Source organism: Aphis gossypii, unplaced genomic scaffold (assembly GCF_020184175.1).
Source record: "Aphis gossypii isolate Hap1 unplaced genomic scaffold, ASM2018417v2 Contig00458, whole genome shotgun sequence".
NCBI lineage: Eukaryota > Metazoa > Arthropoda > Insecta > Hemiptera > Aphididae > Aphis > Aphis gossypii.
Window position 1 is genome coordinate 249682 of NW_026083115.1, and position 27052 is coordinate 276733.

At 29.8% G+C, this 27052-nt stretch overlaps 2 protein-coding genes across 2 annotated transcripts; one reads left to right on the forward strand and one right to left on the reverse strand.

Annotated features, from left to right (window-relative positions):
• The first annotated feature begins 5973 nt into the window (after nt 1-5973).
• LOC126554276 (uncharacterized) lies at nt 5974-8344 on the forward strand. The gene is made up of 5 exons (XM_050209365.1): nt 5974-6082; nt 6883-6993; nt 7189-7445; nt 7958-8117; nt 8229-8344. Exons 1-5 carry the CDS (start codon nt 5974-5976, stop codon nt 8342-8344), a joined length of 753 nt encoding a protein of 250 aa, XP_050065322.1.
• Nucleotides 8345-16303: 7959 nt separating this feature from the next.
• LOC114130689 (uncharacterized) lies at nt 16304-18799 on the reverse strand. Its single transcript, XM_050209366.1, has one exon. The coding sequence runs from the start codon at nt 18797-18799 to the stop codon at nt 16304-16306; it is 2496 nt and encodes an 831-aa protein (XP_050065323.1).
• Nucleotides 18800-27052: the final 8253 nt, after the last annotated feature.

Sequence of the window (27052 nt, forward strand, 5' to 3'; positions counted from 1 at the left end):
TGGTAATATTAATTAAATACAATTATTGATAAGCATTAATAAGTAATAAGAGTTAGAATGTTGATGACCTAAAAAAAATGTAAAAATGCCCTAAAAACATCAAAAAATGAACTAAAGTCTAATTAAATACCTAAGTGAAAAAAATGTATTTAATAATAGTAATATTTATTAGAGATATGGGTGTGATAGATGATGTAATAGTAATTTAAAATATGAATTTTAATATTAATAAACAATAGTATACATTTTCATTTAAAGCATATTTAAAATTATTAAAAAATTTTAAAAACAAACTATAAAGTAAAATATAAATAAATAAAATTTAAGCTAGGTATAAATGCATTTTTTATTCTTAAAGTCATTTTTTTCATATTTAGGGTCATTTTTCTCAAATATTAGGTTTTTAAAGAAAATGTGTATAACATATAACATTAAAAAAAATCATTTTAATATTATTGTTTTGTGGTTTGTGGTGTTACATATTGATAAAACAATAATATTAAAATGATTTTTTTTAATGTTATATGTTATACGAATTTTCTTTAAAACCTAAAATTAGAGAAAAATTCCCCCACATTGTACTTAAACTACAAAAAATTGCCCTTCATATGAAAAAATGATTTAAAAATGTTGAAAAATTACGTTAAAAATAAAAAAATGCAAAATAAAATTAGAATATTCTGCCACAAGGGAGCAATAATCAAATTTTTAGCTAAGATATTATTGTATGTATATATATATGTATATATTATATACAAAATGGAGATTTTCGATATTTACCAGTAAATTGCGATATTCACTAAACATATTGGTAAATGTTGTCTATAGAGAGCGCATAGGAAATCCGAAAATATTGTGTCCGAACCGCATTTCAGACGAAAATTTTTTTAGCCGAAACATCTTTTGTTGGACATGTATTTTAGCAGAACAATATTTTAGCCGACAAATAATTTGGACGACAATATTATAGCCGACAGTATTTCAACCGACAGTTTTTTAGCCGACAATGTTTTAGACAATTATTTTATCGGTCATGTATATCACCTAGATCCCCAAAATCCCCATAGTTATCTATAATATCAATCTCCCGTGGTAAACTGTTCCCCTGTCATCTAAATCCCCTTGGGCCATCAATAAATTTAGATCTTATAGATATACATGGTAATAATTAGTTCTCTTAATTCCACCCTAATGATCTAATTGATATCAAAATTAGTGAACTAACTGACCAATATTCTTTTAAATACTTGATGATGAATGTGTAAGTATACAACATTTTGTATCATTTTGATAAATTATAGATTTTGTAATACATAACATTTTTTTTCTGGATATTACTATTTTGACATGATTGATGATTCTTCAAATTAAGAATTGTTATCTAGGTAGGTTAACCCGGGATAGTCGCTCTGCTGTACAGTAGGAGTCGAGTATATCTCGGCGCATTGAGTAGATCACTGTGATGGATGTGTTAAATTTAAATTCATATGGTTGAATACGAAAAAACGATTCTGAACGAAGATGATTTGTCAGTTTAGATTTATAGATTCTGAACAGAGTGAAGAATGTATTGATAATACAATGATGTGTATTTTTTTTTGTGTCAGAGGAAAAAATTTCTACCAGTAAAAGTGCTTCAATTTTCACAAATACAACATTTTCTGAAAGGAAAATAGAATCTAGTTAGTACTTTGAGGGGTCAAAAGTGAAAAATGTCCAATAGTTTTCAAACGCGCATAGAAAAACCCTAAAAAAGTAACAGAAAAACGGACATTTTTACGCAAACCCAGATTTCAACAAAATCGAATATTTTATTTTACTGTAACTCAAAAAATAATAACTCTAAATACATGAAATTTTCACCCAAAATTTATAAAAGCATCCATGATTACATTTTCAAATTATTTCGACTTTTTTTGAGGTATTAAATAAAAAATTTAAATTTTCGACTTTTTTTTTAAATGTTGATAAAAAAAAATTTTATGGGAAAAAATACTTGAAAATTTAATAGAACCATATAGACATATATATAGACATATATAGACCATAAGTCGTTCATACTATCATTCAAAAATTAAAACATAGGCACAATTTTTTTTATAAACGTTTGAAGGGAAAATTCTAAATATTGATATAATTTGTCAAAATCATGAATGTTTGCTAACTATTTCGTAGTTAAAAATTTATAAAAAATTTTTTATTCAAAGCTAAGAATTGAAAATTTAATACAAGGTTTTCCTTAAGTTAAGCTTAGAGTAATTATAAAAAAAAATTGAGAAGTATTCAATTAAAAAATTTTACAAGTGTTTCAATTTTCACTAAATCAAAAATCACACGTAAAATAACGATTTACTATGAATGGAATTTTGATTTTTGTTACAATTATATTGGAAATAATTGTTCTCTATATTTACTCTATGATACTAGTATACCTATGATAATATAAGGTAATATACTACTAACATGATAACTACAAGCAATATTTTTGGAAATAAATTTATAAACCCAGACAGCCATGCCGGAACATATAATGTTTTCATAATATTCTATCTAGTTTATAAATGAAATATTTAAAATGTAATATTATTTTAATATTTTAAAAACTTTATAAAAGAAATATTATTTTTCAAAACATTAATTTAATGTTAAAGTATCAAGTATATTAATGAAATATATAAAAAAAAAAACTTCTACTAACATTTGGTTCAACATATTTCAACAACATTATATGTATAAATTCAATTAATATTGTTCGATCCGTCCGTGCAGTTTGACCGGCCCCGGGTGCTGTGCCGTTTGTTCGATGGCCACGTTTGGTCGGACGTGGAGTTGGCGACACTGTCTCGCCAGCCGCCCTGCTTCGGCCAACGACACTGCTAACGTATTTTTCGTACTCTCGTCACTTGTTTTTTCCACGTCTTGTCAGTTCGACTGTGTTTTTACGTGTTGTTTCGACTGCTCCGTCCAACTTTGTGTGATCGCCATTGTTTTTTTTAAGCGTTGTGTTTACGCTCATCAGTACGTGCAATCCACGTGGTACCATTTCGCGTATTCGGCAGGTCAGCCCAGCAGATCAGCCCAGCAGGTCAGCCCAGCAGATCAGCCCAGCAGGTCAGCCTTCCTTCAGCCCCAGCTTCGGTGCCCAGAGCGGTGATCCCCGTCTTTTCTTTACACACGTGTTTTGTTATTATTGTATTATATGCTCTATAACGTTATTTTGTTATTATTATATTAATTATTTGTTACCCTATTGTTCCCATACAATATATTCATTCAGGTTCCTGAGGACTGTGTATCCGACAATAACCTTGCTAATAGGCTCGTCGGTACCAAACAAATATTTTTCATCATAACATTTCCAAAATATTTTGGATACGTTTATTTTAAAATATTATTATTACGATTTAAATCTTAAACTTAATTTTAATGAGCCGCTATGGTATGAAACATACGTGTAATGTGTATCACTACTATCATCACTAAAGACTATGGTTAGCAAATAGAAACATCGACCATCGTAGTTTTTAAGAAAAACAATAATAAAGATGTGTCTTTCAAACAAGTGGGTCATATTATTACATCTTCTGTGTATTGTATATCCGCCACTGGCGGATACCCCCTTGAAAAAAACCCTAGTTGTACCACTGATTATAGTATAATATAATATTATAATAATATGTCAGCTGCGTCTCTTTATTTCTTATAATATATTGTTCAAAAATACAGTGGGGTTTCGTTAATCCGAACGAAATTAGGGAAAGAGGTCATTCAATCTACCTATACGACATAAAAAAAAAAATCAATTTTCTTGCATTTTAAATATTTTTATCTATGTTATTTTAATTTGTATCAAAATCATAATAATTATGTACCTATATTTATATACAGCCATCTAATATATATATATTGTTACATATTATGCTGATTAAATATCTTAACCCACAAACGTTTAAGCAACATTAGTTCTTTGCAGTTTTCAACCCATTAAATGACCGTAATATACAGGGTGTATCTTATGTCGTTGTACGCGGGGTTTTTTAACGATTATGGATCGACAACATGGAATTTTAAAAAAAAGAAAAAATACGTGTTTCTTTATTTTAAACAACCAATTTTTTTATAACAATTTTAAAATTTTTAAGCAAGCAGTTGTACCAACATCAAAATCAACATTTTTTTTTCAAATGGTAACAAATATATTTTTTGATCGATACTTATAGAGCTTTTTTAAAAAAAAAAAATTGATGTTAAAATCATACATTTTGGTTCACTGGTTTATTTATTACGGGCATCCTAAACTTTAATAAATTGATTTAAATGGATTGTATTTCTAGAGATATGAATAATTTTTTTTTAAACTTTCTTTTAATAAAATTCTACACTTTTTTATAAACTTAATCAAAAATCTCATCATACACGTGTAAAAACAAAATAGAAGTAGAAGTATTTTTCTGGGATGATTGCCTACAAAACTGTTGAACATATTTTAACATACAATTATAAAATAAGTGAGTACATACATACTTGCTATTATTGTATGGTCCTCATAACTCGATTAATTTAGATTTTTTCTAGATAGTTATTTTGTTTATTTAAAATAATCTAAGTTTGGATACTTAATTAGGCAGATAAGTATTATAATAATATTCGGTTATTATTATAATAACATTGGAAGTCTTTAATTAACACATGATACAGATACCTATAATTGATAAATTAACTATTTATGTAAATAATTATGCAAGTTGTTTATTTAAAATCATGATTATTTAAAGATTCTAGTTATATCTAACTTTATTTTTATTATTTGCAAATGTACAAATATATTTATTACAAAATCAGTTTAAGTTTTTACTCGATCAAGACGTTTTTATAGAGAAGTTAAGTTCAATAAACACTTTATTGTGCGAGTTATAATGCATTCGATTGAGGAGCGTGTGGAAATAATTTTTTTTATGGTTCTATCAAATGTCTTGCCGAAACTGCTAGACAATTTAATTTTTTACATCCAGGTAAAAATTAGACACATTTAATTATTTAAAATACGTAATTAATTCGTCTACAAAAATGTATGTAATAGAAATAGTTTTAAAATTAATAAATTTATTTTTTTCAAATTGAAAATTATGTTCAAAAATCATATGTCAAACATCTTGTTGACAAGTTTCGAGAAACTGGAAGTGTTAATGATAAAAAAAAACCAGGACGAATCGCAGAAGTAGTTCAAAACTAAAATACGAAAATAACGGTTTTAGGTATGGTTGCTAATGACCACCCTACGCAGTCATTAAAAACCTTATCGGAAAATTTGGGAATTTCAAGGCAAAGTGTTTGGCGTATATTAAAAAACCATAAGTATAAACCATTCAAAATGAGTATTGTTCAGGAATTAGGAGAAGGTGACGAAGACAGACGCTTAGAATTTTGTGAGACTATTTTGGAAAAAATAAATGCTAATGCAGATTTAATAAAGCACATCGTGTTTAGCGACGAATCGTCATTTTCCCTTTCTGGGGAAGTTAATACACAAAACTGCCGTTATTGGTCCGATAGTAATCCACATGTCTTGAGACATGGACATACACAATTGCCCCAAAAAATAAATGTCTGGGCTGGTATTTTTGGTGACCATGTTATCGGGCCAATATTTTTTGAAGGTAATTTAACTGGAGAAAAGTACCTTGCTATGCTTCAAAATGTCATTCAGCCATTAGTTGTTCGGGAAATAGAGGACAATGATAATCATACAGAGTTAGATGAAGAAAATGTATTTTTTCAACAAGATGGTGCACCAGCTCATTATACAATTCCAGTCAGAGAGTACTTGGATCGCGAATATCCAGGAAAGTGGATTGGTCGTCGTGGACCTATTGAATGGCCCATAAAATATCACCAGATTTAACACCAATTGATTTTTTTCTTTGGGGACATTTAAAAACAGTAGTCTATAAAACTCTAAACGACAACATTGAAATGTTAAAAACAAGAATTTTTGATGAATGCCATAAATTAACACCTGCCAATTTTAAAAATATTCGTCAGGAATTCCAAGACCGATTATACTACTGTCAAGAAGTAAATGGTATGCAATTTGAACATTTAATTTAAATTTTATAGTCATTTTAATTTTTTTTTTATTTTAAAATAAACCAAAAAAATGTTTAAAAATATTTTTATTTAGTTTATTAGATAATGTATTTCCCAAGTTTTATGTGTCTGATAAGATCTTTGATTTAAGTTTATAAAAAGGTGTAGAATATTGCATTAAAAGAAAAATTAAAAAAAATTATTTATAGCTCTAGAAATACAATTTATTTAATAGCTTAGGGTGCCCGTAGTAAATAAACCAGTGAACCAAAATGTATGATTTTAACATCAATTTCTTTTTTTAAAAAAGCTCTATAAGTATCGATTAAAAAATATATTTGTTACCATTTGAAAAAAAAATGTTGATTTTGATGTTGGTACAACTGCTTGCTTAAAAATTTTAAAATTGCTATAAAAAAATTGGCCGTTTAAAATAAAGAAACACGTATTTTTTCTTTTTTTTAAAATTCCATGTTGTCGATCCATAATCGTTAAAAAAACCCGCGTACAACGACATAAGATACACACCCTGTATGTATTCACCGTTAAAATGGTTCTACTTTTAAAAATGTCAGTGCCCGGGGGTCCAGTTTAAGAAATACTATGTATTATAAAATATACCTAGTTGAAAATATAGGTACTGTCAAAATATTATTTTAAAATTTAGTAATTATTAGTTAGTAATAATTGATATTGTTGATTATAATATATATCATAGCGTTAAATAGGTGTATCGTACATTATACCTTGTATTATATATTTTTGTGAATATGTTAATTTTTTTTCTTTTTTAAGACACGAGTATTGCAATTGTTTCACCGTCAAAATCAAAAAATAGCTATAAAAAACAAATAAACTTTGATCATACACCAACTCGACCAACCTCTCATAATTTGAAAGATCGAGGTAATAATAAAATTAATTTATTAAAGTACCTATATACTACCTATAAATATACTATGATATACTTAATTTAAGTAGGTACCTAATACATTTTACATATTTATGTATGTTCCTATTTATTGGATAGGTACATTTTGTATTTTACGTACCTATGAATTTATAATAATAAATAATAATAATGATGCAAATATTTTTCAGAAATTTTTATTAATATTCTTCGGGGAATGACAAGTATGAAGTATGAAATTAGGGAAAATACAAAAAAACTCAACAGAATTGAAAACATGTTAAATGATATCATGAAAAACTCAAATAAACATTTATCTTCATCATTGCAGACCAACAATGATAGTTTAATTGAAAATAATTATTTTAGTATATTTCCATTAAAGAATATGGACGAATTAACTATACTCGAAGACAAGTTAAATGATAATGACTTCCGACTAAAATTGGTACTTAATACACAATATCAATGCATTTTACTTATTTACTGTATTTGTTATAATTATACCTACCTAATTTAAATAAATTCATAGGTACCTATACAATATATACAAAACTATAAACGTTAATTAAAAACAACAATATTAATTACTTTACATCGAATATTAGCATTATCTTTACTCGAAATCATTTACATAGGTATACCTACGTATAGTGTACCTACAGATTATATCCAAGTACATATTATATTAAATGAAAAATATTTTTACTTAAGATTAAAATGAGAATTAATTTATGTATTTCTATCTGCTAAACACATAATATATTTACTGTTAAATAAGATACTATAATCAAGTTTAGTATAGTACCTACCTACTATATTCGTGTCTAATATATATTAATCAAAAATATAAAAAAAAAATAACCCTAGCTGTACTATACATATATTATACCATATTACCAAGATAAATATAATAAAACTAATATAGAACAACATACAATAATAAGTATTTATTTTCAGCAATCATATTTAGCAAGACTGGAACGGCCGTCGGTGTCTGATATGACTCGTCAAATAATGGCAAAAATGTTCCACAACAACCTTTTGGCACAGTTTTCGTACGCTGGCCAAAAGAAAAAAAAGATATTTTCTATTCTTAATTCTTGTACCATTATATTCGGTAAAAATAAAATTTATATAATTTTTAATATAAATTTAAATATCATAATACATCTACATGGAAAACAAAATAATATACCTATATCTTACACTTATTTTTTTAACGTTTCAGCTAGTGTACGAAGTGTTCAAGCTCACAGAAACTGTACAGACTTAGAAATATTGAAAAATATGAATTTTTTCGTGGCAAATGCCAAATTTAGGGAAGAAAAAAAATCAAAACAATAGTATTTCATCCAATTAACTTTTTATTTTACCATTAATAATGAAATCTATTAGGTATTATAATAAATTACATTACCTATATTACCTAACTATCAATACATTTGACGCGGTGACGACGGTAGTGTTCTTGTTGGCGACCGCGGTTCACCGGTCTCGGTTAAGTATAGGAGAGACACAACGCACACGGAAAGAAATAACACACTGGTTCTGCTACACGGATGTGTGGGGGGTGTGTTTTATTTCAAGCACAACGAAAAAACAAAAAAAAAATAAAAATAAAAAAAAACAAGAAGTAAGCCGATAGTGTGGCTGTACCGTTAGGTGGGTTGTCGAACTTTTTGGATGTACGCTGTTCGACGGTTAACGCAAGAGAGCCCGACCGCCGGCGACCGGTACTCGTTCGGCACGACCTGTCTACCCGTCCTGCCTAGCCTTTGGGGCGTTGGTGGGAGAGTCGACAGAACCGTCTTGTCGTCTTCCGAGATGGCGGTTGATAAAGGTGCAGACCGGTCGGCGTATTTACGTTCTGTACATGAATCTAGCACTCGGTGCTAAATCAACGTATAGTCCGGAGTAAGTAATTTCTGTTCCGTTTTATACACGAGTTCGGCACTTCAGCGTAATACATGTTATAAAATATTTAATATATTGTACTTTTTATATAATATCAGCTTAAATATAATAATAAAATTATGTTAGTCTTGTAATTAAATGATTAATATATTATTTTTTTAATATTATAAGTATATTATATAGCTAGAACTGAAACTACCTAATAATAAATAATATTCCATTCAATATTATTAATTCAATTTATATTTGGTATTTTAACCATTAATAATTGTTACAACTTGTCACACATTCTTATAAATCAATTAGTTATTAAGTTTTTAATATTAATAAAAAAAAAATTTACAGTTCAAGTTATAAAATATGTACTACAATAAATAATATAATTAAACAACGTACATTATAAATAAATATGCGCACATTAGTATAAATCAGCTTAAACATATAATAATAAAATAGTGTTAGTGTTAGTAATAAGTTTTTAATATTAATAAAATCAATATATTTAATAAATTTATATTTGGTATTTAACACATTTTTATAAATTAGCTTAAGCCTTAAATATTATAAAATAATTAATTGTTATAATTTGTCACAGATTAACTTGTTAAACATTTAGGTTTGTAGGTAGGTAGGTATATAATAAGTTGTACGACGTAGGTAGGTAGTATAATTATAATTAGATACGTTTGATTGTGCGACACGATAGTGCGATAGCAAAAATCGAACAAATGGGGATTTTTATACATTTATATATTTTATAAACTGAATTCGTACTTATCGCAAATAAGTACCTCTTATTATACTAATAAATTGATGTGTATAAGATTCAACAGTATATTTTCATCGTTCTACGTGTGGTTAAGTTATTAGTTATTTAAATAGGTACCAATACTAAACTGTTAATATATCACTAAAATGACTACTATGATTTCAAATCTTTTTGATTTTGATTCATTCTGCGAGATAATCAAAAGTAACGTCGAAGATACGGAAAAATTTGAAATTGTTTTAAGGACCAAGTTTGAAAAAATTGATGAATCGTACCATAAAACATGTGATGAATGGGTTAAATTATTTTCTGTGTCATCAAAAACAAATTGGATAGTAAGAAATACATATCCAAACATGAAATTGTTTGAATATCGCAAGGATTATGTTTGCCAACATTCTTCCTGGAATAAAGTAATTGAAACAAATTATACTAGAAATCGCAATAAAGGTTGTAACAATGCATTAATTAAAATTCATGTCAAAAAAAATACAAAAGACACTCGAAAAAAAGATGTATTAATACGTAGAGGACTGAATGCAGAAATAAAAGTAAGTAAAATTAAATTATGTCAATTAAAGTATGGTATCTAACTATATCTGTACTTGAATATTTTTAAAAAGCACCTTATCTTAAAAAGTTAAATTTATTACTCAGGTATAAAAATTAAAAAAAAAAAAAAAAAATAGTGTATCATTATAAAAGCTGTATGTAAACTGCGGGAAAATTTACCTTTTTCTGAACATATATTTTTTTTTTCATATGTATATCAATTATATATAGAAGGTATATAAAGTAAATTGCAACAGTTTGTATAATGTACCTTATCGGCTTTGTCGCAGATTGTTTATTCTTAATTTTTTTTTCGCAGTTTATATATCGATTTTTAGAAAAAGGTAAATTTTAAAAGGAAAATGTTACAATAAAAATAAATATATATATATTTATTTAGAAAGTTCTCATTTGAATTGTATGAATTAAAGTCGTGAGTACCACGGATTACGCCGTCGTCACGTGTACATAATATAATGGATACTATCGCTTTTACACAAACAATCGAAATTTTTTTTCAGATACATTTTCATCACACTCATAAAATAAATAATGCCGAGGCTTATAGTTATTTAAGAGTAGCAAAACATATTCAAGACGAATTTATAGAAATGTTTTCAAACGGAATGACTCCTTCAGCAGCTAAAGCATATCACGAAATTAAATTAACAGCCAATATTGACGATGATATGCAAACTATTAAATTATTAGCAGACGCACAAACAAATCCTACGGACCGACAAGTGTATCAAATGTTTGATTATTGGAGGTAAGTAATTTTAAGGTTTTCATTAAATTGTATACTTAAAAAAAAAAAAAATTCTTCTAGGACAAAACATTTTGGTGATCGTACAGAGAATAGCATTGCACAAGTTGTAGGAGAAATGAAAAATACATTCCCCGATTATATAATTGAAGTACAGGAAAATCCATTTTGTATTTGTATTGTAACACCTATAATGCGTAGAGCTCATGGATTGCCACTTTCTAGTGATATTGTTTTTGTTGATTCCAGTGGTTCGTGTGACCAAGGTGGCTCATGCGTTACATTTTTCTTTGGGGTTACAAAGGTTGGTGGCATACCATTAGCGGTATTGATTCATAAATTTACTACTAAAGATGATTACGCCAGCGCATTCAAATTTTTAAGAAAATCATTGGGAAATTTTGCTTTTTATGGACAAATGGAGCCATCAATTTTTATGACTGATGATAGTAAATCAGAACGCCAAGCCCTTAATGAAATTTTTCCAAATTCTACACTATTGTTATGTACATTTCATGTTCTACAGGCATTATGGCGTTGGTTATGTGAAACTAAACATGGTGTTAGTAAATTTGAAAGGCAATTATACATGCAAAGATTTCGAAAAGTTATGTACTCACCCAATGAAATTGAAGCTAAAGTAATGATGGATGAACTATGCAACGATAAATCAACTCTTTTTTCAAAACATATGATGACATATCGAAATAGAATGTTAGAATGGTGTATATGTTATAGAACTCAATTTCCAACTCATGGCCATAATACTAATAATATTGTAGAAGCATCCATAAGAGTTTTTAAAGATATAGTTCTTGAACGTTGTAAAGCTTTTAATTCAGCAGCTTTAGTCGACTTTGTTTGCAAAATTTTAGAGGATTATCATAAAAGGCGTCTGATAAAATTTTCGTCATTTCGTGTAACAAAATTTGAAATAATGTTCCAAAATTTTTGTAATAAAGCTAAACTACTTAATGTAAAACAAAAAAATGATACAACTTATGAAATTAATTCATCGTCTGGAAACAATTTTTATACAGTTATAAGAAACGATAAATTAAATTTTTTTTGTGATTGTGCAGCTGGTCAAGGCGGTGGCTTTTGCAAGCATATATGTGCAGTACACTTATTTGGAGATACTGTTAATAATCTTCCTAACTTGACGAACAATGATCGAATTGAAATAGGAACTTTGGCTGTAGGAAATAATTTTGACCATACGTTTCTGCATAAAATGGATATGGACACAATAGAAACCGAGGTGGAGACTGATTGTACAACGTTAAACAATAAAGAAAATAATAACTTGGATAATTTAAATTTTTATAGTAGTATGCACAAAAATAATATGGAAATTGGAGTAGAAAATGATAGTAATATTAATATTGACAATGAAATGGATATTGAATTGGAATTACTAACTAAAAATATAAACAATATAAAACATATAGCAAAAAATAACAACAACCCATTTGTTTTAAACAAAATAAAACTATTAAACAAAAAACTTAGTAGAATTACTACAGTTTCAGAATTATCTGAAGTTTCTACTAGCGTATTACGTCGAGGCAAAGTAATAGGAATCCAACCAACATCACGGTCAAGAAGAATAAGTCAGTTAACAACAGGTGCCAAACGAATTCAAGCAGGTCGACCATCAAATAGTGAAATGCCATCTAATAAAAGACGTACCAAAAAAAGATGTTTAGGAGAAAATATTAAAAACAATACAGCAAATGCAAAATCACATTGACACACCTAACCACATAGGTACTCTGTAAAAAGACACTACTCATATTTATTTAAGTACATATTTTATAATTTGAACTGCTAAAAAATTTTTTTATTAATATTAAAAACTTATTACTAACACTAACACTATTTTATTATTATATGTTTAAGCTGATTTATACTAATGTGCGCATATTTATTTATAATGTACGTTGTTTAATTATATTATTTATTGTAGTACATATTTTATAACTTGAACTGTAAATTTTTTTTTTATTAATATTAAAAACTTAATAACTAATTGATTTATAAGAATGTGTGACAAGTTGTAACAATTATTAATGGTTAAAATACCAAATATAAATTGAATTAATAAATATTGAATGGAATATTATTTATTATTAGGTAGTTTCAGTTCTAGCTATATAATATACTTATAATATTAAAAAAATAATATATTAATCATTTAATTACAAGACTAACATAATTTTATTATTATATTAAGCTGATATTATATAAAAAGTACAATATATTAAATATTTTATAACATGTATTACGCTGAAGTGCCGAACTCGTGTATAAAACGGAACAGAAATTACTTACTCCGGACTATACGTTGATTTAGCACCGAGTGCTAGATTCATGTACAGAACGTAAATACGCGACCGGTCGCTGCGATGCCTGTACTTTGTACTGGCAGCCGTTGCGTACCGTGTCACATTTACGTATAAATATTTATGTACCTATAATATAATATGTATGATTTACTTAAATACTATACTTCCACATAATATTATACTTATTTAAATTTAAATTTAAATGTATCATAATTAACATTGGCTATTAAAAATTAAATTAAATTATAATATATTATACCTACTAGTACAATAAAAAATGTTTTTAATGTTTATTGGTAAATACCGCTTAGCTAGCTATATTTATAATTTCTATTATTATAAATTGTATTTATTGTTTATATTTACAATAAAGTATATTATTTGATGTGACTATTCATCAAATTGATGTGTTAATTAAATAAAACTTGTTTACTACCAAAACAGTTTTTTTATAATTCATTAAAATATGAAGATATTAGTGATGAAGATTATGCGCATGCTCATAAGGTTTGGAAAAAATTTAATATAAAAACATTAGGAGAATATAGTGACTTATACTTAGCAACAGATGAATGTTTACTTTCTGATGTTTTTGAAAATTTTAGAGATTTATGTTTACAAACACTTAAACTCGATGCTTCACATTTTATGACCACTCCAGGATTTGCATTCTATTGTATGTTAAAACATACTAATGTTAAATTAGAACGGCTTAAACAGTGTCGTATACGCCGATTGCTGGAACGTATACCAAAAATAAAGTAAAACCAAAATTACGTAAAAGAAGAACTTTATTCACATATGACGTCTAGTGGTAATCGAGTCACACGATTACCACTACTGGCCCCTTTGCTGTCTTAGCCATATCTCTTATATATTAAACATACAATCGAATTACTATCGATTGTTTTGCATTTTTATATTATTACGTTAAATTTACAGTTCATAGACACTATGACACTATGACTATTATGTAATTGTTATTTTAACCCGATTAATAAATTATTAAACAAATTTATTTACATTTCTTATTATTATATCTTGCTTACTATGCTAACTGTAATATAAAGTTTACTGACAATGAATTGCACAATTGTTATTTTAACCTATTTGTGTGAATAATTAAGTATTGCTTAACTTATTGAATTTCGCCGTTTTACTTATTATCTATAGTTTTTTCTTTACTTATTTCTTACGTACTAACATCTCTTATAAAATATTCATTAAGGCCTAATACAACAACAGTATGATATTCAAATTTTTCTGGAGAACGGATTACGTGGTGGAATTTGTCATTCAGTTAAAAGACATGTAAAAGCTAACATTCCTAATATTCCACAGAAAAAAACATTCAACTATATCACCTACACCAGTATATTTTAAACCAGATTCAGATAACGAATATTTATTTTGACATGAAGTAGATGGATATGAGTTATATGTTTTTAATCTTGACAAAAATGTGGTATAATCTGAATGTACTGGATATGAATTATTTCGTACTAAATAAACTAAAGATGGAAAATCGTTGGAAAATTTCTGTAAATTCATAGTTTCAATAAAGCTCAAGATAAATACTTAAAAAAAAAAACAAATCAATAAGCTAATTTACCAGAGAAATAATAAAAAAAAAATATAACACAACTTAAGCCAACCATTAGTAACAAATTAAATGTTTTAAATTAATCACGAATAGAAATAAATGTAATAACTTAAATAAACGTGAAACACAGATGCTATTTACACAGATATGATCGTTTCAACGCATATTTATAAACTAAGTATATTACTTGTGCATGTATAGTTATATACTAAACTGATTATATTAAAAAAATTGAAGTGCATCAGTGCATGTGAAATCAAATCAAATAACGTATGGAAGGGAGAATTACTTACCTAGTAAAAAATTCCCGCTGTAAAATGGAGCCAGAAGCCCCACGTCTTTTCAGAAAAACCATGGGGCGTCTGGTTCCATTTTACAGCGGGAATTTCTTACACTGCAAGGAGACCATACCCCCTCAAACTTTTTTCGTCTCCGCTGAAAAATGGAGCCAGACGCCCCAAATTACTACTACTTATATTCAGTTTTCTAAGTGCTATTATAATTTTGAAACAAAGAAATATTTGCCGTTTAAGTTGCATAATAATGGCATTGATAGATTTTTAGATAACGATTCAAATGCTGAAAAAATGGATGAATCAAGTTCTTGTGACTACTTAGAACTAGAAACAAAAAATGGTGAACTTCCTATTAATGGAAACAGTATGGCTACAATTTTACAAGTCTTAAAAATAAGTGGACTAACAACAGTATTTCCCCATCTATATACTTCGCTTAAAATTGGAGTAACCTTGCCATTGGCTAGCGCCACTACGGAACGGAGTTTTTCAAAACTTTCCATACTTAAAAGTAAATTAAGAAGCACAATGACAAAAGACCGATTAGATGCATTAATGATAATATCGTGTGAATCAGATATTGATATCAATATTGACAGTGTTATTGGTATATTTTCAAAAAACAGTTCCTTTCTTTTAAACTCATTGATTTATCAAACAATTAATTATAATCAGTGGCGTTTCCTGACTTTCGGCGTTAGACGTTAATGCATGATTCATTAAGAAAATCTTCTTTATGGAAAAATAACTATCAAAATATTATTATTAAGATTATTTATTTTGCATACTTTTTAATTTTTTAAACATATATAACATAATATCTATAAACTAATGAACTAAATACATATTATAAAAATTAAAAATAATATAAAACATTTTTGTGCAAATGACTATAATCTATTCAAAACTGATTTTTATTTGAATTCAAATTCTACTCTTCTCTCTTTTTCAATAAATTTATTTATAATATCTTCATAAAACTTATTTCTGTTTGTTCTTAATTTGAAAACCAATTCTTTTTCGATAGATATTATGCTTAAGTTGTTAATTTTTTCTTATGTTTGAGTTGAACGACAATATGTGTATAGTCGAGTACCATTGCAGAGTTTGGGTGGGTGGAGATTTCGCAACAGCATAATTTGAGCTCCTACTTTAAGGACTAACTCATGTGCTGGAAAGCCAGGGGGATTAAGTGCGTTGAGGAACTCCACAGGATAGTGAACTGCGTCATCTGTCTTCAGTACCATGTCTATAGACTTATACTCCATTTCTGTTCCCTTTAATGATTTAAGAATAATTTCATTAATCACAGCTGCCCTGTCATTTTTAGGGGTCAAAATAGCGCGCTCACATAACCAATCCATCGATTTGTTTTTTATATCGGCAATATCAGGATAAATTTGAACTATAAGTTCTTGTAGTGGTGTCACTACTAAACCTAAATCCTTAGTGATAACCAACTTCCCATCTAACTCGGGAAAATCTCCATTTCCTATTTTGAGTAGAAGTTCAGAGAATTTTCCAGCTGTGACATCACCTCCCAGGCGGACCCTCATATTCTTTTTGAGAGAAAGTTGTTCTATTAACGGCCATAAATAAGAAGCTTTTATGCAAGCCTTAACTTCATCTGCTCGACTTCCTCTTGGTATAACTGGTAGAGTTTGCCTAAAGTCTCCAGTTAAAAGAACAGTTGCTCCTCCCATCACTTCATTTTTATTTCTTATATCTTTAAGAGATCTATCAAGTGCCTCAAAACATCTTTTATGCGCCATAGTGCTTTCATCCCAAACAATAAACTTACAATCGCGAAGCACTTTGGTTATATTACTTTGTTTTGGTATATTACACATTGGCGTTTCTATGTTAATGAGATCGATGGGAAGTTTGAATGCTGAGTGGGCCGTCCTCCCCCCCTGCAAAAGCGTAGCAGCAATGCCAGAAGATGCAACAGCCAAAGCAATATTACGATTGCTCCTTACTTTTGTCAAAAGCAAGTTTATAAGAAAAGTTTTTCCTGTTCCTGCAGGAGCACTTAAGAAAAAAATGTTTCCAGTATCATATTTAATGCTGTGCATTATCCGACTATAGACATTGTATTGCTCGTTCGTCAGTAAGGCCTCGTTGCTCAATACTACCTTTGTTAAGGTATTCAGGTCGTAGTTTATCTCTCTCTGATAGATTATGTTTTTAAAGTTATTTTCTGTCCTTGTTGGTTGAGGTAGCCCATAATTTGATATACTCTGACCTCCTACAGTAAGCACTGCATCTTCAATTTGTATCAAACATTTGTTGTGAGCCTCATCTTCTTGGTCAGCATCCATTTGTCGGATAATATCCTCTGAAAGATTGTTTTTATGTGTATCCCAAAGAGTTAAGGGATCCGATAGTTGACAAAATACTAACATTACTGTAAATAGTTCCCGCAGCTTGGAAGGAGAATCACTCAAAAAAGCTTCATTTAACGTATTGTTCCAGTGATTATCATCTTCAAGCAAACCTAACACATTACAGGCAGATAGGAATGTATTATGGAGGATACCATTAACAGTCTTTAGGTCTGAAAAAGATGTTGGTCCTCTAATTTCATGAAGAAGCATACGAAGATAGTAGCATTCAGTATTGTGTGGATGGATAGTATACACTCTTCCTAATGCATCGTCCTTCTTTACGGTCGGCCAGTCATCTACATTCCTTCCCTGCTTCCTTCTTTGAAACTTATTATTCTTAAATACAAAGTAAGAAGGCACTTCCGAATAAAGGAGGGTTTTTGCGAAAACGTCAGTTTTGCATAACTCAAAAAATGCTAAAAGCGTAGTCTTAGTAGGATTATTGAGCTTCTCTGCCAAGTTATTAGGGGTGAAGTATACTCGCTGACCATTCTCAAGGTGGACGGCTAGATGAAAAACCGTAGGATATCGTTCAATGGACAATGATAATATTCTCCATACTGCTTCGGCACTGTTGATATACCTACCACTTTCGTACATTGTAATCTCATCCTTCTGGTTTTCTATCGTAAACGCTGCTTGGTCACTGCCCTTGTTTACATACTTACAGATGTACTTAATACACTTAACAGAATGACACATCTCTACATTGATGTGACAATTGAAAGTACGTAATAAGACTGGGTTGTAAGGCACAACCCAATGGTTGTCTAAATCAAGTCCTTTAATTCTTACAGTAAAGCCACCGTTATTTGTAGACCTCCTCTTGTACTCTGGGTATCCATTGTCTCCTGTCTGTGTTTGTAGGCAAAGTTTTCTAGGGTATCTTTTACTGCATGTATTTTCTTTCATGCAAGGAGCATTAGGATTTAAGCTGCCGCAGGGACCATGAATCATGTTACTTTTGACGATGTCATATAAAAGAGGATCTTGCTCGGGGTCTGGTATTTCGGCACTGATGACATTATCAATTATGTTTGATGAAATTCGATTTTGTAGCCACAGTAAGATAAGAACGTGAGGCAATCCTCGCTTTTGCCACTCCACAGAATACATATAGCACTGTACGTCACCAAATAATTTTCCTTTAGTCAAGAGTGCCATTAATTTCTTTACTTTAATATGAAATACTCTCGCTATAATGTCATGACGATCGTGCGGCGCTTTTGTCCAGAAAACAGTGCATCTGTGATGTCTTTTCAAGTAGGGTTACATGTAAATGTGATGAATAGATCAGGGCGACCATGTACGCGGACATATGTCATGGCATCTTGAGTTCGTTCATGCATATACATAGGTCCACCCGTAAATGATGAAGGAAGTACTACCATTTGACCTAGATCAGTTGCATTAACATCATTCCTCCCCACAGCATCTTTGAGATGAATATAGTTCTCAGCTCTTAGCTGTTTCTGATGATTCCTAATAAAATTCAACCTTTCAGTTTCAATTTTTGCGTATATATCGACCAAAAATTGACTGAAGAGGGAGCGGAAGTATACAATATGGTTAACTTCATCTTGCTTAATCATAATTCGGTAAGCATAAAAGGATGCCGCAGAAACTTTTTTTTCAAGAGCCAATTTCGTAGTGGGATTACACAATGGTATATCAATAGAGTATCAGTCCTCGCCATGACAAAACATAAGTGGATACTGCAGAGCGTCGTATGCTCTATGAATTTCACTGATACGCTGTAGTTTATTATCGTGACTTTGAAGTACGATGTCTCTATTTTCAAATTGGTGACTTCCAATTATCAAAGCTATTTCATTTTGTGTTGGTGTGTTAAAGCAACCAACATGAGCATTATTTGGTTTTCTGTCTGCACGGATGACCACTTTAAATTCTTTACAGTTCTTTTGCACCGCATTAATCGTGGTCTTAAATTGTTTGACATAACTGTTTTTTTCGTGGAGCATGCTTTGCAATTGTTTGACCAACCCTGGTTTGACGTCTGTAAAATTGGCGCACCTAGAGCGAACTTCCCTCTCATCCTCTCCTACAAAATATATTTGTAAAAATTGGGCATTCTGATCAGGTTTATGCATGAGACTCCCTATCAAATGATACACCTGTCCTTGAACTTTGAAAGTAGGCATAAATCCTTCTGTTACAATTTTTTTAGCCCCAAATGATGTCATTTGAAAACACCCATTGTATTTTCGTATAAGGTCCATAAAATGATTATGATTGGGGTGTCTGTCCATAAGCAGGCTGTTGAAAGGTTCCGGCAAATGTTCAAAAGATGGAAGCTGCACTTTGCCATTATTGCAGCACATTCCGGGGGTTTCTTCTTTCCATTTTAGAGCATTGCAGTATTCGCCCTTGTGGTTCATAGAACCAAGAGCTATATTTTTTTCTGCCTCATAAGCCAGGTCAGGATTGTACGTCATTCCTGAGTTGACCATTATTTTCCATGGAAGTGTCAGTCTTTCAACTTCGGATTAGTATGCTCATATCGAGACTTAGCAGCTCTGCCTACCTCAGGATTATCTAGCTGGTACCTGGCAACTGCAGATCTGTTCACTAAAGGATTACGAATTGCATATGTCTTTGCCGCGTTTTTAAGTTGTTTTTTTCTTATACTGCTAGTGTATCTGGTACGGCGTTTTCTACCCTTCTTCAAGGATAAAGAGAAAGGTGATTGCTGTAATATGGAATCTCTCTGAGGGATCAATATTTCTGACTCATTAGGCAGGTATACATCAAAATGGCCCCTAGAGAGATTTTGCGTAAAACGCATCCTCAACACAGGGTAACCTTCAATACCAAAACGCTCATAGAGCTGATAATTGCGGTAAACTTCAAAAACATAGTTGAACAATTGCCCAGCGGCCACCAATTCACATAAACCACCATAAGTATATAATTGAGACATGTCAGCAAAATACTCAGCGGAACTCATATAGTTGTTCCCATTGTTGTCGTGAGACATGACAGAAAACTCCGTCCAATTTTTTGTTACGTGGCTCACAATAAGCTTGCGTATTTCTCTGGCCATTTGCTCAGTTCCGTACATAAGATAGGAGAGCGAATTAAATAAACAGGCACCATCTCCTGTAATAGGTACAACGATGTGAGATACCATTTCCCCATTCACGTTTAAAAACTCGATGACAACGGTGGCTGATCGGTCAATGGTGGGGGGTGAGTAAGGCCGACGGAGTTGTAGGCAGCACGTATTCACCATTTCACGTTATCTTTGTACTTTGACCATCTACCGCCCGTACTTATTGTGTGTTGCAATCGCGAGTCGCCGATAACTTTGCCTAAATGTATATAGATTAATTACACTGTGTATACACTTTACAGTGTATCAATAGTCAATACACTGAACAGCGATTAACAATTTGAAAAAAAAACATATATATATAGCTATATAAAATGTATACAAACTTTAAAAAAATAACTAAATGTAAATGTATCAACACATAAATCAGGTTGTTATAGCAACTATTTATAAACAAAAAACAGAAAAGTCGGCAAGTGGGTACCGCTCTGCTGTACATTAGGGGGTGGGGTAGACCTCGGACTAGGGTAGATTAAATTTGAATGCAATGATAAGTATCATTGTATACGAAAAACGATTCTGAACGGAGATGATTTGTCAGTCTAATAATATTATAATTAAATATTGTCATATATTCTATTTTGAAACAAATATTCCGATTTCATAAAAATTTAAAACTCAAACGCTCAAAACATTTTTCCTATAATGACTCTTAAAATTTTCTCTATAGCTTTTTGAAGCAAAACTTATGGAAAATCTTGTATTAAATTTTCTACTCTTAGCTACCTATACAAACAATTTTATGAATTTTGAACTACAAAATAATTTGCAAATATTCATGATTTTGACGAATTTTTGTAAAAATTTGAACTTCAAATGCTAATAAAAAAAAATTGTGCGTATGTATTCTTATAATTTTTCAATCACTATAAGAATAACATATGAGGAACTTTGTATAAAATTTTCAAGTATTTTGATAGGGCCAAAAAAATGTTATCGACTCTTTAAAAAAAAATTTTCAGAAAAATTGAAAATTTCAATTGTCTATAAATAGCTCAAAAAAACTCAAAATATTTTGAAAATTAAATCAAGTAAATAAAATGCCAATCTAAATAACTGGTAAAATTTTCAAGTATCTACGACTTATACTTTTTGAATTATAACAAATATCAAAAATCGTTTGAGGCTAAACCGTTATTTAACGCGGTTTTGTAAAAATTTAAATTTCAAACACTCATAAAATTTTTTTGTCTGAATCCGGTAGAGTTTTTTTTACAGATATTTGAAGAAAAATGTATGGAGAACCTTGTACCAAATTTTCAAAACTTAGTTATAAAAGAAAAAATTTTTATGATTTTTCAACTTCAAAATTACTTGCAAATTTTCGCGTTTTCGACAGATTTCGTAAAAATTTGAACTAAAAACGCTTATAAAAAAAAATTGTGACTAACGATTTTTAATTTTTTTTAGCTACATTAAAAACAACTCATAAGGAACCTTGTATTAAATTTTCAAAACTTTTTGGTCGTCCAAAAATTTTTTATCGACACTTTAAAAAAAATTTCTAAAAAAAATTGAAAATTTCAGTGATCTATAAATAACTCAAAAAAAGTCAAAATTTTTTGAAAATTTAACTATATACGGATACTACTGACATTAACATTTGGTGAAAATTTCAAGTATTTTCAGTGATTAGTTTTTGAATTACAACCATAAAAAAAAATCGATTTGGTCGAAAACTGGTTTTGCGTAAAAATTGCCGTTTTTTTTTCGTCATTTTTTTTTTGTTTTTCTCGATTTTTTTGAAAACTGTTGGAAAATGTTAACTTTTTACCTCTATAATGCACCAAGGATATTCACTTTTACATCGGAAACCACCCCCATAGTTTGAATTGGAGCATTATTTCGACTAGTTATGCTGTACAGACACAAAAAAAAAAAAAAAAAAAAAAAAAAACACACCATTGTAAAATCAATACATTCATCACTTCGTTCAGAATCTAAAACATACATCATTGTAAAATCAATACATTCTTCACTCCGTTCAGAATCTAAAATGAACCTCTGTACAAAATTTTAATTAGCTGTAATAATAAAGTGATAAATGTGTTAACACATAAATCAAGTTGTTATAGCAACCATTTATAAACAAAAATTAAAAACAAAATTTCCATCGTAAATCTCAAAATCCCCGTTTTAGCAACCCTTTAAAATGCGAATTTTGAAAAATCCTTTCTTAGTGCGCCTATACGTTGCTTAAGTAACCTCTGTACAAAATTTGAAGTCCCTACACCCAGCGGTTTGGTCTGGGCGTTGATGAGTGAATCGGGGCGGTCTCCTATATGTATATAGATATATACATATTAACCTTACCAGGCACGTGAAGCTCGACCGGTATTTGTTTTTAAGCTTGTTAATAAGCCCACCACCTTTATTCTTGTAGCTTCTTCGAGCGAGTGACATTGTGTACTGATGACATTCTCACCACAACATAGATTTTTGTAATTTATGTAACGTTCATAGTTATTATGCTATTATGTCTATTTGCTCTTCATCCTAATTGTACTTGTATTCTTATAATTTATGTAAATTTCCTATTTTATGTACATTCTTGTAATTGGGCACGTCCCGTATTTCAATTAATAAATAAATAAATAAATAAATAGATATTTATATCAAAATGAAATTCATTAAACAAGAAACCGAGCTTACAGTTGAGAACGTAGATCCACCTACTTCGTTTCAAAACTATAGACACGGTCCGCTTCTACCTACGTGCGCTTATTGTGGGTCCGTCCGGCTGTGGAAAAACGAATTTAATGTTTGCATTATTAACTAATATAAATGGAATAAGATTTCTCAACGTTTACATGTATTTGAAAACTCTGGATCAACCGAAATATAAAATGTTGAGTAATATCTTATCAGATATCGAAAGAGTACAATTATTTACGTTCTACGAAAACGAACAAGTTATTGAACCTGAAAAAGCCCTACCAAACTCTGTGTATTTTCTAGACGATATTTTGACAGAGGGGCAAGGAGTATGTAGATCAATCTTTGCAAGGGGAAGGCATAACCTTATAGATGTTTGCTATCTAGCTCAGAGTTATTCAAGAGTACCAAAACAACTTTTGCGTGATAACGCTAACCTTATCGTTTTATTTAAACAAGATGAAACTAATTTAAAACATGTTTACATGGAGCATTGCTCTGGTGACATGTCGTATACAGAATTTAAAGATTTCTGTACATCGTGTTGGCGTAAGGGGAGGTTCAACTTTATCGTAATAAACAAAGACTGTGAATGCGATAATGGGCGTTATCGTCACGACTTCGACACGTTTGTTATTATATAAACTTACGTTTTTTAAAAAACATCTCATTCACGATCATGGACGCCAGTGGTTAAGTACTCGAAGAATTGATAAAAGCAAAAGAAAATATTAAACGAAAATATATTGCATTAAAACAAGGAAAAGCCGATATTCAATCGATAGTAACAGAAACATTTAAACCGATTATCGATCCGTTAAACGAAATACAAAAATCTACTTTGGATAAAACTATAGACAACACTGAAGATTTACATTTTTATCAATTACATATCAATACATTTTTAACCTATGAATTGTTAGATTCATACAGCATAGACAAGACGTATGGTCCTAAATTACAGCCTAATAAAACGGTACGTTTAAGTAAAAAAGAAATCAAACTTGTCGGAAATACGATAATTGTTGATGATACTACATACCCGTTAACACAGGGTCTCTGTAAATTAATATTTTCAAAAGCCCCGAAATTATATACCGAAAACGATTTAAAAACATATAAATCTATATTAATTCAAACATCAGCTCATTTAACGTCAAACAGCAAACAAATTAAAAAAGGCGGTAATAAATACAGAGATATAATCACAACATTATTTCCATCTGATAGTGGACTATCTGTACAATTACAGAAACATACACTTCAATATTGGAATGATCCGAATGAATTGGTTTCCCGTTTAAAACTACTATGAGCATCAAAAGCTGCTGGCAATACAGGTGTTTCCAACGAAATACTATCAATTTTCGAAGAATTGCGCGAAGCTGGATACATAAAACGTATACCAAATGCACTGAGATAGATAAGATATACTGGAGCGCGGACTCGGCAGTAAAAACGAGCCGTCGTGTTTAACGTTACCCCCACCACCGAAGGGCAAAACATTTCATTTTTACATAGGAAAATACGATGAATTTGTAAATAACGATTTATTTTCGTTCTTAATCGCTGAGATATTTACTCAAATGCCTATATAATCTCAAGCCTTTTCGTTAGTTTGTAATTTGTTACAATTTTGTATATCTAGTATATACAATATGGTTGTCTCGTGTTCAGCTTTTGGATGTACTAATAGGCACATTAAAGGTGGAAGTATTTAGTTCCACAAGTAAATATTAACATTTTATACAGTTTTATTTGTGGCCAGGGGCCCGGAGGTTTCTTGAAGCCCCGATGGTTTTATAATTTTATATAATTAAATATTTAATCAATAAAAAATAATTTTCGATAAGTAGTCTATACAATCATGATAAAATTCAACAATAACCTGTAGGCTATATCTATACATAAAAAAATTAAAATTAACTTAACTGTTTAATAATGATAATTAACTATAAAAGCTAAGTTAAAACAATACAAAATTTAACTGAATAAGTTATATTATATTAATAAGTTTGATTGAACAAAAATAACTAACAAGTTAAGTTATTATAGGTACCTACCTAAATATTAATATTTTATAATATATAGATTTCCACTTAATAATCCTTAATATTAACTTGTTGACCCGACAGAAATTGTCATGTAATTTTATGTTAGATTAAATTGTTTATTAATGTTTATTTATTATTTAACAAGAGCAACTATTTATAAACAAAAATGTCCATTGTAAATCTCAAAATCCCTGCTTGATCACTTTCCATATCGTTATATCTTATATTATAATCATGGTAATACAATAAGGTAATAAATAATTACTACTACATTTAATTTGTTAAAGAATTAAGAAAATAAATTAAGAATTATGAACGAAAATAATCATAACTACACGTATATCGTATGTAAAAATGAAATGTTTTGCCCTTCGATGGTGGGGGAAGCGGGATTCGAGACGGCTATTTTTTTGTATCATTGCGGTAATGGCGAGTCCGCGCTCCAGTATATCTTATCTATCTCAGTGACCAAATGTCTAAGCGAGATATCGCATTTGAACTACACAAATCTGCTAGAAAAAATTACTTAAGACGTATAGTTAATGTATACGGAAAAAATGATCTATGGCAAGCTGATCTGGTTGAAATGATACCATGCTCGAAAAAAAATAAAGGTTACAAATATATTCTATGCGTCATAGATTGTTTTACGAAATTTGCATGGGCGATAGCATTAAAATCAAAAACTGCTAAAGAAGTTTCAAATGCAATGTCGAAAATACTACAAGTAGTATACATTTGTATGTTCTGCGCACTTTTGACTGCGGAGATTGCAAAATTTTAAGGGGGATTTTTCCCCTCAAACTTTTTTTTTCTCCGCTGTACCAGACTGCGGTGATTTTAAAATTTTTAGGTGGATTTTCCCCCTTAAACTTTTTTTTCTCCGCTGTACCAGTAAAAAAACACTGATTTTCAAAAACCATAATGTATGTTCTGCGCACTTTTGACTGCGGAGATTGTAAAATTTTAAGGAGGATTTTTCCCCTCAAACTTTTTTTTTCTCCGCTGTACCAGTAAAAACACTGATTTTTAAAATTTAAACCAATTATTTTTTCCCCTGTTACACATAAAGTTTAAACAGTGTATACACTATTTATTTCCCGTGTAACACAGGCGGAGTATTCCGCTACAACCAATAAATTTTTTTCTATGTTACACATAAAGTTTAAGCAGTGTATATACACACTTTATAATTATATTTTTTAGTCATGTTTTTTTTTTAAAAAATAAAAAATAATACGTTTTGGTTCAAAATAAAAAAATATATTTATATGTATTGTGTCATTATTCTAAATTAATTTTAAATTGATTTAACTAGTTTCCTTACTTCCCTAGTAAAAGGTACATATTCTACAATGCGATCATGAATTAATAAACAATAAGCAGTTACACCTGAAAGAGATTCTGATGCTTCAATTTCTAATTGAACATCTACAGATGAAGCTGTAGCTGAATCATTCTGTTTTGACGTATCGATAACAATAATTGGAGCTTGCGTTAGAAATGTAGATGGGCTTAATATCGGGTTCCGAATACTTTATTCATAGTACGATTCATGAAACGATGTATACGTAT

Excerpts from the sequence above, each read along its gene's own strand:
- LOC114130689 (XM_050209366.1), bottom strand. The coding sequence starts at position 18,799 with ATGGCACTCTTGACTAAAGGAAAATTATTTGGTGACGTACAGTGCTAT.
- LOC126554276 (XM_050209365.1), top strand. The coding sequence starts at position 5,974 with ATGTTAAAAACAAGAATTTTTGATGAATGCCATAAATTAACACCTGCC. Across the intron at positions 6,994-7,188 it reads TCATAATTTGAAAGATCGAG|AAATTTTTATTAATATTCTT; the intron begins GTAATAATAAAA and ends AATATTTTTCAG. Across the intron at positions 8,118-8,228 it reads TTCTTGTACCATTATATTCG|CTAGTGTACGAAGTGTTCAA; the intron begins GTAAAAATAAAA and ends TTAACGTTTCAG.